Source organism: Triturus cristatus, chromosome 2_1, assembly GCF_964204655.1.
Source record: "Triturus cristatus chromosome 2_1, aTriCri1.1, whole genome shotgun sequence".
In the NCBI taxonomy this organism is placed as follows: domain Eukaryota; kingdom Metazoa; phylum Chordata; class Amphibia; order Caudata; family Salamandridae; genus Triturus; species Triturus cristatus.
The window spans coordinates 123,006,080-123,020,442 of record NC_140581.1 but is presented as its reverse complement, the minus strand read 5'-3'; the positions used below and the strand labels follow the sequence as shown (position 1 = coordinate 123,020,442).

The window sequence follows — 14,363 nt, the reverse complement described above, 5'->3', positions numbered from 1 at the left end:
TCAACAAGCATACAAATAAGAAAGGTTTAATGTGGATGGTACACGTGAGCGAGGAAAAATCAGTATACAATTTGATTTAAGTACTCTGCAGAAAATTGGTTTCCAGTGAAGGGCCCTTAGATGTAGCAACAGCACTGCCCCTACCCCACTTAATCTGTCTGCATTTGCACGTGCCAGCATTTCAATCTTTTTAAAATAATTCACTTGTGCTCTGCCGTGTTACAACTTCAGATCTATAGCCCTTATGCACCAATAAAATGGTCTTTCATCGCTTCAAAAAACATACCACGGTAAACCTTTGAAGATGAACCAGGCACTCATTGTGAGTGTGCAACATCTTCAGAAAGATCAATATTCATATTACAGGAGGGTACAACCCGTGAGAGGTAAACAATTGCTCCTCTGAGACTGACAAGTTTTAAGGTATACACAGTGTACCCCATATGAACTGAAATGCAGCACAAAATGATAAATCATCAGCTGGTGAAATCTGAGAACTGTGTTTTTGGAGAGGCAGAGGGGATTAATAAGAGACTGCTTTTGACAACTGACATACTGTCTAACCACTTAGGCATAAATATGAGCTGCTACTTAATTTCTTGCCATTATCTATATCCCCCAACCTTGGTTCTATATTTCTGTGACTCTTTGTAACATGAGTCCAGATAGTCCAAAAAATGATGGCATGGCCAGAAACTATCGACTGTTGCATCATCTGTTACCTCAGTGTTGTCTCTTCCATAAAATCCAAATGTGATAGTTATCTAGGCCCACCCCCCAAAATAATTCTACTTTAAATGCAATCTTTCTTTTTTTTAACATTTATTTTACTAAATGATGTCCGACTAAAGTGTACAGGATTAGTAACTATTTACTCACCTGTGAGATGATGTAGGAGCCATTTTGTTTTCCGTTTTATTTAAAAATGCCCTTCAACTGTTCTCTAGCACTATCTATCACGCCTCAGACAAAGGCTGTATAGGCTTGGAAACGTTCAGGTGTAATGGTCGGTAACTCAGGCTCTACAATTCAATATGCTGTACATTTCTTTCCAACAAACAAATGATGGACGGAATGCTGACAATGCAGACATTCTCCCCCAGTCAAGAGATCTGGGTTAAATCCATCGTTCTTTTGCCCACTACGCCACCCCAGTTCAGACATGCCCATATGCAAATCAGTCTTGACCCTGTGCCTCATGGGAACAGTCCAGCCCGAACTGCCAAGCCATGTCTTCCCTGGACCGGAATCAAGCATCCTAGGACCGGTTTCTGGCTATCAGCCGTCATCAGCCAGGATAGCTTGACTCCAGTGGCGTAGTGAGCACGGGTCCCACGTCTGGGAATACCCATCCCACTTAGGGCGAAAAGCGTTACAACAAACAAATGATGGACGGAATGCTGACAATGCAGACATTCTCCCCCAGTCAAGAGATCTGGGTTAAATCCATCGTTCTTTTGCCCACTACGCCACCCCAGTTCAGACATGCCCATATGCAAATCAGTCTTGACCCTGTGCCTCATGGGAACAGTCCAGCCCGAACTGCCAAGCCATGTCTTCCCTGGACCGGAATCAAGCATCCTAGGACCGGTTTCTGGCTATCAGCCGTCATCAGCCAGGATAACTTGACTCCAGTGGCGTAGTGAGCACGGGTCCCACGTCTGGGAATACCCATCCCACTTAGGGCGAAAAGCGTTACAACAAACAAATGATGGACGGAATGCTGACAATGCAGACATTCTCCCCCAGTCAAGAGATCTGGGTTAAATCCATCGTTCTTTTGCCCACTACGCCACCCCAGTTCAGACATGCCCATACTTGCATATGGCCATGTCTGAACTGGGGTGGCGTAGTGGGCAAAAGAACGATGGATTTAACCCAGATCTCTTGACTGGGGGAGAATGTCTGCATTGTCAGCAGTCCGTCCATCATTTGTTTGTGGTACATTTCTTTCCAGTCTGCGTTTATTTGGCAAAATACAAACGGTTTCTTGAATTGAACCTTGTGTGAATGCAAAATCTAGATTGTGGACTGCTGTCAAATGAGCATGAAGCAAATCAATACTTGATCGATAGATGGCAAACACCAGACCTAATTCAATAGCCTTTATTCTTAACAGGAGGGGTAAACTTGCTTGGCTAGATATGCAACAGAAGAAGTGACATTGTACCACCTGTAGTCAAAATAAGGGTGATGGCGGAAGTCGGCTTTCTGGCACTCTGTGAAATCATAAGTATGTCACTGAACAAAAAGGTGTCTTCAACCGTGAAGCTTACTAAGTTTTAGAAGACTTGTCGCTAATGAAGAGACAGTTTTGGTGGGACAGAAGAAGATGTGTACACTTCTGAGGAAGGCTGGTGAGCAATGTCCTGCTTCCTACTGCCCATAGTATGAGACCATAAAGGTGGATTACAGATTCTCTTAGGAGGATGCCTTAGTGCCTCTTTGGAGAAAAGTAGGTGGAACAATCCTCACTGATCTGTCACTAAGAAGTAGTATCTTGAGAACTGGATTTATCCAGAAATTAAGGGAGATGTGTCACCCAGTCTTGGTGGATACATTGAGGCACATCTTGTAGTCTCTTGCTTTATGATTTGAATTACAACATATACATTTTTTGTGGCACATCATAATGCCGTTTCCAGGTCCAGAAAACCAGAAGCAAGACACCAAAGTTTGGGAGGCGAGTAAAGGATTTAGTGTGAGATAATAAACGATGCCAAATCTACTGTCTAGCTCCGATTGCGAGATTGTGAGTTCTGTACTAACAAGCAAGGTGGCATACTGCCTGAAGTGTTTAATACAGACAGTGTCAAGAATTTGAATTTTGCTAGGGCCAGCTCAGCCATCTATCCTTCCCTAGTAATAAATATGGAGTACTGTTAAATGGAGAATATTAGAAACCGGTATGTGGGTCACTTATAAAACACCACAAGTCTGGCATTAGGAGCTACATAAATAAACAGGTTATTACTTACATTGACAAGTCCACCTGTAAAGACATCTAGACTTTCTAAAATATCTACTAAATTGTTTAAATATGTGCTAATACAGTGGGCCCGTTTTTATTAAATTAATTGCATCAAATATTATAAACCTGAAACAATTCTTGCAACCCTGACAGATGTTCTTTATGTTACAAATGAGACATCTGTAGCGATTAAGTTGTATTACTTAGCTTCTGTTCGAGAGCACTTCGCCGACACTTGAAGACAGGCTTCAATTTTAAAATGTTCTGCTTTGGTTATTAGTACGCTCTGACTCCTGCACACAAAGGCTATGGTCCAAGGGAAGGAACTCCTACCAGGATTTTTATGTTGCACTATCAACTAGTCTATACCTGGGAAAAGAGAGAACGCTTACACAGAGTAACATTTAAACTGATCAATGGAAGAGCCAGTGCTTGCACCAATATAATTGTCTTATGTAGAGGGCTACTTAGCATAGGCCATTGGTCTTCTTAGCCTACAATCAGAATTCACGATGGGGCCATCTGTCACACTCGTGTAATTTTCAATACATTAAGGAAGGTTCGAAAAGACAAAAGGAACTCTTACCACATAATAAAAGCTTTTGTACCAGACGACAAATGAATTAGCGGAATAAGTTTGTGCAGAGATTGGATTTCAAAGATCAAAAACCTTGCTGATCTTAAAGCACACAGTAAGTTTTACTGAGGCCAAATGTCTTCACTAGAGACCTCCCAAAAGTATTCTGTTCACTCAGCATGTCACCTCCTGAAATAGTTCACTCAGCAGATACCAAAAAGCAGCCAGAAAACAAATTGGGAAGTGAGTGAGCAGTATTCGAAAATCTAATGAAATCATTTCATGCATTTGGTGAAGCATTAACAGTCGTGTGCAAAACAAATAATCAGAAGAGAGATAGGAGAAGCACAAGCAAGTGTAAATCCTGCCAGAAGAAGGCAAAGGAAAAGTTACTGGGATTGGAGTACAGTAAACTGCAGGTCACGATGTTAGCAAGTTTCCACCCACGCCAAGTGAACACTGAAAATGGGTCATCAAACCATCAGCCAAGAGAGAGAGATGAGTGGCGGGCCAGGGAGCGGGGCCGGCCACAGAGTGGCGGGGCGGGCCGCAGAGTGGCAGGGCGGGGCGGGCCGCAGAGTGGCAGGGCGGGGCGGGCCGCCCAGTGGCAGGGCGGGGCGGGCCGCCCAGTGGCAGGGCGGGGCGGGCCGCCCAGTGGCAGGGCGGGGCGGGCCGCCCAGTGGCAGGGCGGGGCGGGCCGCCCAGTGGCAGGGCGGGGCGGGCCGCCCAGTGGCAGGGCGGGGCGGGCCGCCCAGTGGCAGGGCGGGGCGGGCCGCCCAGTGGCAGGGCGGGGCGGGGCGGGCCGCCCAGTGGCAGGGCGGGGCGGGCCGCCCAGTGGCAGGGCGGGGCGGGCCGCCCAGTGGCGGGCTGTCGAGTGGCAGGGCGGGGCGGGCCGCCCAGTGGCGGGCTGTCGAGTGGCAGAGCGGGGCGGGCCGCCCAGTGGCGGGCTGTCGAGTGGCAGAGCGGGGCGGGCGGCCCAGTGGCGGGCTGTCGAGTGGCAGAGCGGGGCGGGCCGCCCAGTGGCGGGCTGTCGAGTGGCGGAACGTGGGTGGGCCGCAGTGGCGGAACGTGGGTGGGCCGCAGTGGCGGAACGTGGGTGGGCCGCAGAGTGGCGGAACGTGGGTGGGCCGCAGGGTGGCGGAACGTGGGTGGGCCGCAGGGTGGCAGAACGTGGGTGGGCCGCAGGGTGGCAGAACGTGGGTGGGCCGCAGGGTGGCAGAACGTGGGTGGGCCGCAGGGTGGCAGAACGTGGGTGGGCCGCAGGGTGGCAGAACGTGGGTGGGCCGCAGGGTGGCAGAACGTGGGTGGGCCGCAGGGTGGCGGAGGGTGGCGGCCCGCAGGGTGGCGGAGGGTGGCGGCCCGCAGGGTGGCGGAGGGTGGCGGGCCGCAGAGTGGCGGAGGGTGGCGGGCCGCAGAGTGGCGGAGGGTGGCGGGCCGCAGAGTGGCGGAGGGTGGCGGGCCGCAGGGTGGCGGAGGGTGGCGGGCCGCAGGGTGGCGGAGGGTGGCGGGCCGCAGGGTGGCGGAGGGTGGCGGGCCGCAGGGTGGCGGAGGGTGGCGGGCCGCAGGGTGGCGGAGGGTGGCGGGCCGCAGGGTGGCAGAGGGTGGCGGGCCGCAGGGTGGCGGAGGGTGGCGGGCCGCAGGGTGGCGGACAGCAGGGTGGTGGAGGGTGGCGGACGGCAGTGTGGCGGAGGGTGGCGGACGGCAGTGTGGCGGAGGGTGGCAGGTCCGCAGAGTGGAGTGGGGGGGGGGGGGGGGACAGGTCCGTGGAGTGTGGGGGGGGGGCGGGGGGGGACAGGTCCGTGGAGTGTGGGGGGGGGGGGGGGGGGACAGGTCCGCAGAGTGAAGTGGGGGGGGGCAGGTCCGCAAAGTGTTGTGGAGTGCAGCACAGTGTCAAAGAGTGAAGGAGCGTAGAACGAAGTGGAGGGGTTATAGTGTGGATTAAAGTGTTGTAGAGTGGTGTAGAGTTGAGTAAAGTGGCATTGAGAGGAGTGTCGCTGAGAGGCGTAGAGTGGTGTAGAGAGATGTAGCGTAGAATGGCATAGTGTCTGGAGTGAAGTGGCGCAGAGTCGATCGGCGTAGAGTCGATCGGCGTAGAGTGGAGTATGCATGGAGTGTTAGCACAATGCCATTACAGGCAACACATATTCAATTGAAAGAACCATTAATTTACACATACAGTTTGTGATAAAACTATACAGCACACAATGTGTGGCAATGTCATCATCTAGAGTACAGATTTGTTTTGATCATATTAAAATATTTGTTTCCACCAGACCTCAGAATTACAAAACAATTTGCTTTACTGGTGCTTTCCTAATTCTGATTTATTCTGAAGTATGTGCACAATTTATTTACAGACATTTACATTTTGTTGTATGCTAGAAAATGAACTTTCCTTTCAGCAAGATTGTCACACAAATACTCTCACTTGAAGCCAGAGTAAGAAAAGTAAACACCAAGCTCCCTTCGAAGGCAGAGCCAGATATGCGACTTCTACCTTTGAATGCACAGCAAATGTGGCAAGAACAAAATTTAAAAGTCTTTATAGGAAGCGAGCACTAATGGAGGAATACAGTAAAAAGGCTATGCTCCACGAGAAGGACAAAGACATGCTGGACAGCCTATACCGAACAAAGCCAGTGAACAGGTATCAAGCAAACGTGAGTTACAGACCACTAAACCAATGCTAAGCAATGGGAACTATGGGTGGAATGCATTTCCAGGGAAGCTTGCAGAACGTCCTCAAGAAGTCTTTTCGCAACCAGATAGCTGTGTTGTCTGGAAGGCTTGAGCTTAAAAACCTGTGCGAAACATTATGCAGTAAATTGTACACATTGCTTAGACAATCTTTGACTGAAAATCAACATAGTAAATAGATTACTTCTGGCACTGAGCAGGAAAATAAATACAACTTCTCTGCAGGTCTGGATAATGCGGATAAGCAGGCAGTGAAAGCCATGCCTTCAGTACAGGAGCTGTTTAAAGGAGTTACATATTTCTCTGGATTAAACTAGGATGGCACTCAATTAACAAGCTCCACTTACACTGGAAGAAACATGACAACATCAATAAGTAGGGAGCCAATAAACAAGACAATAACTGGTTTACAAATGTCCTAAAGGTTTAATGATGTACATGTTTGTTATTTTAAAGTGTAACTTTAGGTCCAGGTTGTTAAGTGTGTGAGAGAGAGAGAGCAAGAGCTAGTGTGTGGGCATGCTGAGCAGAACTTTTCATTGAGCTTGGTGTCCGCGAACTCAACTCAAGCAGGGATCCCCCATAAGAAGAGCAAATGTTCTAAAGCTCCTTTTGTTTATTGTTATTTATTGAAAGTGCCATAAATTGAAAAAGAAAACACAGCCGATTCAGCATGTGGTGTCAACTCGTGATTTTTGTCATAACTACCTTGTTATTAATAAATAGGGTATGCTTAAACAGTGAGCTATAAATTGGTGCTGCAGCACAAGCGATGGACCCTGAAAAGAGAACTTCCTGGGTGATGACTCTCCTGCCACACCCCCCTTCTGATGGGCTTGTAGATCACACAAACTATACAAACTAAAGCAGGGTCCCTCATGTGAACATTTAGCCATTATTAGAACAGATTAGGATCATGTTCGATTAAAGTCTCTGTACACCATTTATTTCGTTGCCAGATATAAGCTTTACATGGTACATTTAATAATTTACTAACACCCTGTTTCAGAGGAAAAAGGTTCAAGTGTGATAAACGGTACTGACTGGGCTGTAGACAAAGCAGGCAACCAGCAAAAACTGAAATATTTTCAAAACAGAGAAAAATGTACCAGAAACAACCATTGTGTCGCTGATCCAGGCAATGGAGAAAATCCAGTCTTTGTGTCCATCCTGAAAGAAACAAGAATACACAACTTGAAACCAGAGTATATGATGCTACAATACTGCCTTGGGTATGAATACTGCCTATACAAAAAGCTCTTTTCTTTCATGTTTTATTTTCAAATGCAAAACTGAGAAATAAAATCACAGGGGTGTGAGAAGAAGTTAGGCACTTAAATGGGTGGGAGGGTGGCAATACTAACAAAAAGTAATTTATATTATTGATGGTGGGGAGAAAAAACTCTTCAGATAAAGGCAGAGAATATTTTTGGACACTTGGATGATTGAACCACCAGAATACATTTGGCATAATAAAGCACAGAGTTGGTGTGTCAAGTTTCAACTAAGCAACAATGTACACTAATGCTAGCTCATGCAGGCATTTAAAAAAAGATCTAGAACATTTAAGACAATCCTCTGTCAAAGCATTTTCGAGCAGAATACATTTCACTCTTCTAGTGCTTTCAATGTGTCCAAGCACACTGTGGACACATTGCAAGCACTGGTTTGACACTGCATTTACAAACCAGCACAAACATCAGTTATATGAGTGTTCAATAATGCAAAGCAGTTGAAAGCACAAAGCAAAAAGTTTATAACCTAGAAACTATTTGATGAGGCCTATATTATGCCAGAAATGTATTTGAAATTAAACACAGATTGCTATTTTATGACTCTGGATGCCTTTTACACGAGGCGGATTCCACATTGGTAAGGCGGACAACCTTTTTAGGTCTTGTCCCAACACAAAATAGTTTGCAGTGCCCCCCACATGATCTCTGTATGCTCACCCAGAAGGAGCTCGTTTTGCTGCTCTTACAAAAGAGCTCTGCTCTGAAACTGGTGTTTTCAGCTGAATTAATCTACATTCATTTTGGAAATGCTGCAGAGATATTTTCATTTTGATTAAGCCTTCCACGGTCATCCTTCTTTGACTGGTTTGTTCAGCTACCTAGTCAGAGCCGACTAAAGAACTAGATTTTTATGATTGTGTGCACAGATGTAGCTAGTCTGCTTGCCCTCCAACAAAGATAAGATTCATGTTTGCACCATAATTGGTTGGCCTTTCATTTTAAGAGGCGTTATATTTTTCCTTGAGGAAAGAATTAGGTTGTCAAACTCTCACTGCTACTGGAAAGCATTAGTCAGATAACTGCTAATACTAGCCCTTATGCTTCACTACCTGCCTAACAATCACCCCCACACCCTGTGTACTCTTAAGCTTTGAATGTCTTCACTATTCTTCAAGTCTGGTGCTTAAGTCATTAAATAGGAATTCAAGGTCTACCTCCAAAACACAACTCTACATGAAAGCCTTGTCTGCTTCAGCCATTGAACACTGTCCAACCTATTATTTATCTAGAAAAACAACAAGATACAGTACAAACCTGGCTCAATGACAAGAATCTTGATGGTGTTAAACTTGAACTCTCACTAAATGACTCATCTCAACATTAACCTCTCCTTCCAGGAACAGTGCCAAAACTGCCTGGTACCTGCTCTTCTAAAGAAAGGGAAACGGTTTCTTCCTGAAAGTCACTTCAGAATGGATATTCAAGCCCTTTATATTTTCATCTGGATGGTGGTAAAGCCATACGCCAAGGCCTCTCAGACTCCACACTAACATTCTTTAGGGGCACCCTACACTCTGCAGTACACCTAATCCAGTAATGAAATATGATTATGTCACCCTCCCACCCTGAGGAACTACACTGGCTTTCCTTGCCAGCCTGCACCATCTACAAAATCAGATGTATAATTAACAAAACCATCACCCCGCTTATCCTGCAGACAAGCTCACCTTCTCTGGCATTCTCGGCACACCCGCAGCCTGCAGATTGAAATGTGTAAAAAAAGAAAAAAACACAAACCGGACCTTTTCCCCCCCTAGTCTGTTCCAATTTAATAAAGATTGAAGACTCACCTTTTTGAAGAGCTCTACATCACAATGAATTACCTGTCCACAACTCAGCAATCTGTTACTTGCTGACTTCAAGCTTGCCTTTGACCATGTAAAGCACTCCTCCCCGTTTGGCTAGGTTTTTAATTTAGAAACAAGGTACACATACAAAGTGAACATTACCAACAATGCCTCAATTCCCACAGGAAAAACTCCTCAAAAACTGAAATGTGCGTAAGCAATGCTGTTAGAAATATGCTGTAAAGAATAACGCACATTGAATACCTGATCATAGAGAATTATCACCTGTGAATGGTCAATGTCTGGCAATGTGAGTTGATGCAAATGCGAAGTGCTATTGTTCAACTGTTAAATAACAATAACCATTAAAAAAACTGAAATGTCCCACCATCACACCTCTAAAAAAATAGAGGAACGCAAACAAAGTAATCCTGTCTATTGATAGACAGATCTTGGGCCTTTTCAATGTAGGTAAGTCCATGGAGTTGGTACTAACTGTATAACTATTTACCCATGTGTAACGAATAATGTGCTCGAGTGTTCTTGACAGGCTTCAACTCCAGTTATAGCGCCAAAACCACGATACTGAACATCAGACAACTGTTTCTCACCACGAGACAGAAGACAGTCCTGCGCACCCTACACTGAACTACTTTCAGTTTGAATGCACTAAAAAAAGCAATTACAGAAACAGTGTCTAGCCCTTTATTATCATATCCTGTTGTCTATTTAAAGTACTCCCTTGAGTCATTGACGAGCTCGTGGATGAAGCACCTGCGCGCCAGCGAGAGGTACCGGACCTGATATAATGTTTGGCAGCCTACTCAGCAAACCCCAAAATACAAGACTGTATTCTCTACTGATGACGGTTAATAAACCAGAAACACATGTCTAGAGAGCAGCACTATCTGCGCCAACCTTGGCGAAACACTCGAAAATATCGGAGCGATCTGCAAGAGAATGCATTACCCAGAATGCCAGGGGTGAACCTTGCCTGAGAGGTCAGCGGTGTGCTCCCACATCCTGTTGTCTATCTGCTTCACATTTATCACCTATAGGTACATTTCAGAGCCATGCTGCAGTAGCTGCTTTCCTTCTGATTGAGAGTGTGAGAAGTTGGCCTTCGAGACTCGGAAACTAGACCCTAGGATAGTCAATACCCTTGTGAGCACCGGAGAACTCAAGTTACCTAGCCCACGGGCTGCGGGTGCATAGGTGTGAACTTGCGTCGGGTTTCGTCGTGGACTTCTATGGATGCCTGAAGGAAAGTTGCTGACAGGCAGTCAGTGAAGAGTGTCCGGTGGATCCCAAGGAGGGGATCAAGAAGGAAGGAACCTGCAAGCAGAAGGGACCGAGTCTAGGTCACCAGCCAGGAGCCGGGAAGGAGCCAGGAAGGAACCAGGTGATGTCGTGAAGATGCAGGTGAAGAGGTGAAGCTTGTCGCAGCAGCCACGGGTACCAGGAGACGTCGAGGACGACCAGGAGGTGAGCTGTCCCACGAAGGCTCTTGCTGCCGGCGGCGGCGATGTCGAGTCAGGACCCAACAAGCCTTGGCAAGCGGAACCCACGCAACCCACGCAGAATGGAGGACTTGCTTCTGGTGCAGACCAGGAAGGTCTGGGGTGCTTCTCTTTCACAGAGGAGCGGGTGCCAGTCTGGAGGAGCCGGACCAGCAAGATGAAACAAAAGGTTCGTCGTCGCAGAGGCTACTAGCCAACGGGCCAGCAACCGGACAACACGTCGAGCAACACAGGTGCAGAAGGGCTCCACGCAGAACACGTGAAGTGTGGGGAGCTGGTCTTCTTTGCAGATGGTGCTCGGGAGTGGGGCTTCTCAATTCCCCAAGCACAGCCTCGAGGGAGCCTCGGAAGTCGCGCTGGTCAGTTACTAGCCACTTTTCCCAAGTCGCCGGTCCCACGTCCCTCGTCGCCTCCACGGGTCTCAGCTTCGCTGGAGATGTGGATCTGGTTCAGAGGTGTCTGGAAGTCTCGGCGCTGGTCAGTCTCTGCAGTCGTCGCTCGTAGGATTCAGTCGCAAAGCAAGCAGCGGTCGCTGGATGGTGCCTGGTTGCCCAGGGTGGTCACTCCTTGGCCACAAGGGAGATTTCTTCAGTCTTCAGGTCGAATGTCGAAGGTCCAGAGTTTCTGTTCAAGTTGCAGATTCAGGTCAATCTACTTTAGCAGGGCTCAGCTAGCTACTGATATACTGAGCTAGTGGGCTGGGCTACCTGCAAGTTCCCTCCTATGGGTGGGACCAGGAAGGGGAGTGGCTACACCCCCTTTCCTTTGTCCAGTTTCGCACCAGAGCTGGGGCTGGAGTGCCCCAGCGCCGGTTTGAACTGGACTATGCATGGAATCACCGGTTTGAACTGGACTATGCATGGAACACCTTGTGTGCCCCAGGCATGTCTCATTCCCTTCAGCCCTCCCTGCCCCAATACACTAAAAAGTCTGTCTGGGGAGGTGCTAGCACCTCCCCAAGCAGGAAACCTATTGTCCAGGCCTCCCTGGCTGGGAGGGCTCCCAGCTGCAGGAGGTCAGACTCGTGTCTGTGGCAGCAGCATCAATTTTGTGATGCTGAGGCTTTGGTGAGAGTTAAACAGCAAAGTAGGATATTAGCATGTCTCTCCCTCTAGAAGGGAGGAAGAATATCCTCATCCCCAGAAATGGTATGGGGGTATTATTCCAAAGTGTTAGACACCTTACATGACATGTTTTGATAAAGCCAAACCATAGTTACCATAACCGTTTAAGGTTATAAGGCACTTTAAGAGTATATGGTAGGCTATATCATAGAACAGCTATAAGGACATGGTTCCGAAAGCTGCAGACAGGCTCAGCTCATGCTAGAGCACCATCTCACATGTTACCAAGCACTCTGCCTCCAGGATTGTTAAGGCCTGCCATAGGAGTGGCTGATAGGTACACATGTGTCTATATATAAGGTAGGTATAGGAATACTACACCTATGCAAGGGGTGATTACACGACCTTGCCCCCAGCTGAGTGATCAGCCAGTTGTGTCATAATGGAAGGCCAGGCCAGGGGTGGCATAATACATGCTGCAGCCCCTGGTAGGCCTAGGGTACACCTATGCCCTGGGTACCTAAGGTACACTGTACAGGGTCCAATAAGGTGATCCTTACCAATTAGGTATGTACCTAGGGTACATGGAGTCCATTTTAAAGAGAGCAGACAGCCTGAGACCCTGAATGGCAGGATCTCAGGCCAACTAAGTCGAAAAACCAGCTAGACACTAGGCAAAAAGTTGGGGGTAACCATAGTCAGATATCCACCTTCCTACAGAGAGTGCTCTAGGTTTTCTTGGTAATGATGAGACACTATCCATCTATCTATAAATTATTTAGAAGTGGCCATATCTTGTCTTATTCAAACATAATACATAGTTTCGATGTTTCTCTCAAATATTTTGTTTTATCCAGGAAGAATCTCAAAAGCATTTAACAACTGAAGAGTTTCAGTGCCCTTTCTGTATATTTTGAAGGACTGAGAAAAAAATAGCAATAGTAATGGTTTGATTGAAATGAAAATCTGAAACCAATTTAGGGTGAAAAGATGGATGATTTCTCATACCTACAAAGAGTGGAAAATTGTGTATGGTATTGAAAGGGCTTGTAATTCACTTACTCTCTCAGCTGAAGTAATAGCTATCAAATAAGCTATTTTGTAAGATGAATTCTGCAATTTAAATGTATGTATAGGTTCAATAGGTGAACTCGTTAGTTTGGAGAGTACTGTATTTCATTCCCCAGGTGGGGGTGTCAAACTGGAGGATAAACTTTGTTCAGTTCCTCTAAAAAAAAAAAAGTCTTCGACAGCTGGTATCTTGAAAAAAAGATACTTGGGCTGGAGACTGTGTATGCTGTATTGGCTGCAAGATGTACTTTAATTGACGAAAACTGCAAATTAGCTTGAGCTAAGTGCAATAAATAGGGAAGTATTACATCTTCTTGAAATGTAGTCAGAATATTTAAGTTCTGATGGCACCAAATAATGACTCTCTTCCACTTAAGAGCACAACTTGCTCTGGTCGAAGGATGCTTAGCTTCTTTTAAGATGTCCATACAAGCTAGTGTTAGATTCAGGTACTGTCTAATCTCAGGAGCCATGCAGCCAAATTCAATGTTGAAAGGGTCAGTGTCTTATTTTATCCTGTAGTCTCATTAATGTGTTTGATCTGTATGGCAACCTCGTGTGGTTTTATGGACATCTGTTATAGGGACCGGAACCACCACTGTCTCAACAGATCTGGAACTATTAAAGTCCGCTTCGATGTAAATCTTCGATGTTTGAGAATCACTATTAATGTGATCGATGGAAAGGTACAGAGTAATGGCTTCAATCACTCGATCAAAAGAGCATTCCCAGGTGGGGGGACTGACTTTAGATTAAAACATTGGAATGTTGGGAGCTCTATTGTAGAAAATTGAGTTCTCCCTGCTTCTACAGGCTGGTAAAGGCCCGCAGAGCAACATTCCAATGTCTTACAAAGGCTCCTCTGAGCTCGAGGGGATTTAAATCCCCTCGAGCTCCGAGAGGCCTTTGTTTTATTTGTTAGAACATTCTGCCCTCTAGTGGCAGAATGTTCTAATAGCCCTTCATAGCAGGGCTATACCGGCTATTAAAGCCCCGGTCCCTTGTTAAAGTTCCTCGCCTTGGGCTCGGGCCTTTAACTTGGGAGCGGGCTTTAATAGCCAGTATAGCCCGCTACGTCGGGCTATAAGGCTACAATAAAAATAAAAAAAGAGCATTCCCAAGGGATCCTCGCTCTGGGAGCCTAGATGTGAAGACTTGACATTTTTTGTTTTCTCTCGTAGCAAGTAGATCCACAAAAAGAATTCCACATTCGTGGAAAATATCCCATAAGACTTAGTTGTGTATTGACCAGTCGTGAGACTCTTCGTAGCAACCACTGAAAAAAAATCTGCTTGTACATTAATTTTTCCTGGAATGTGAATTACTGATAAATTTAGATTGTTAGACAGGACCCTAGATCTCTAGACATGTACTTTGCTCT

The 14,363-nt window shown here is 46.6% G+C and overlaps 1 protein-coding gene across 1 annotated transcript in view; it reads right to left on the bottom strand.

Moving 5' to 3' along the window:
- The window catches only part of DCAF12 (DDB1 and CUL4 associated factor 12), a 304,177-nt gene that overhangs the window by 191,189 nt on the left and 98,625 nt on the right, over positions 1-14,363 (bottom strand). The window contains exon 4 of the mRNA XM_085628764.1: positions 7,355-7,415. Within this exon, the coding sequence (XP_085484890.1) occupies positions 7,355-7,415 (61 nt within the window). The remainder of the gene's footprint in view (positions 1-7,354; positions 7,416-14,363) is intronic.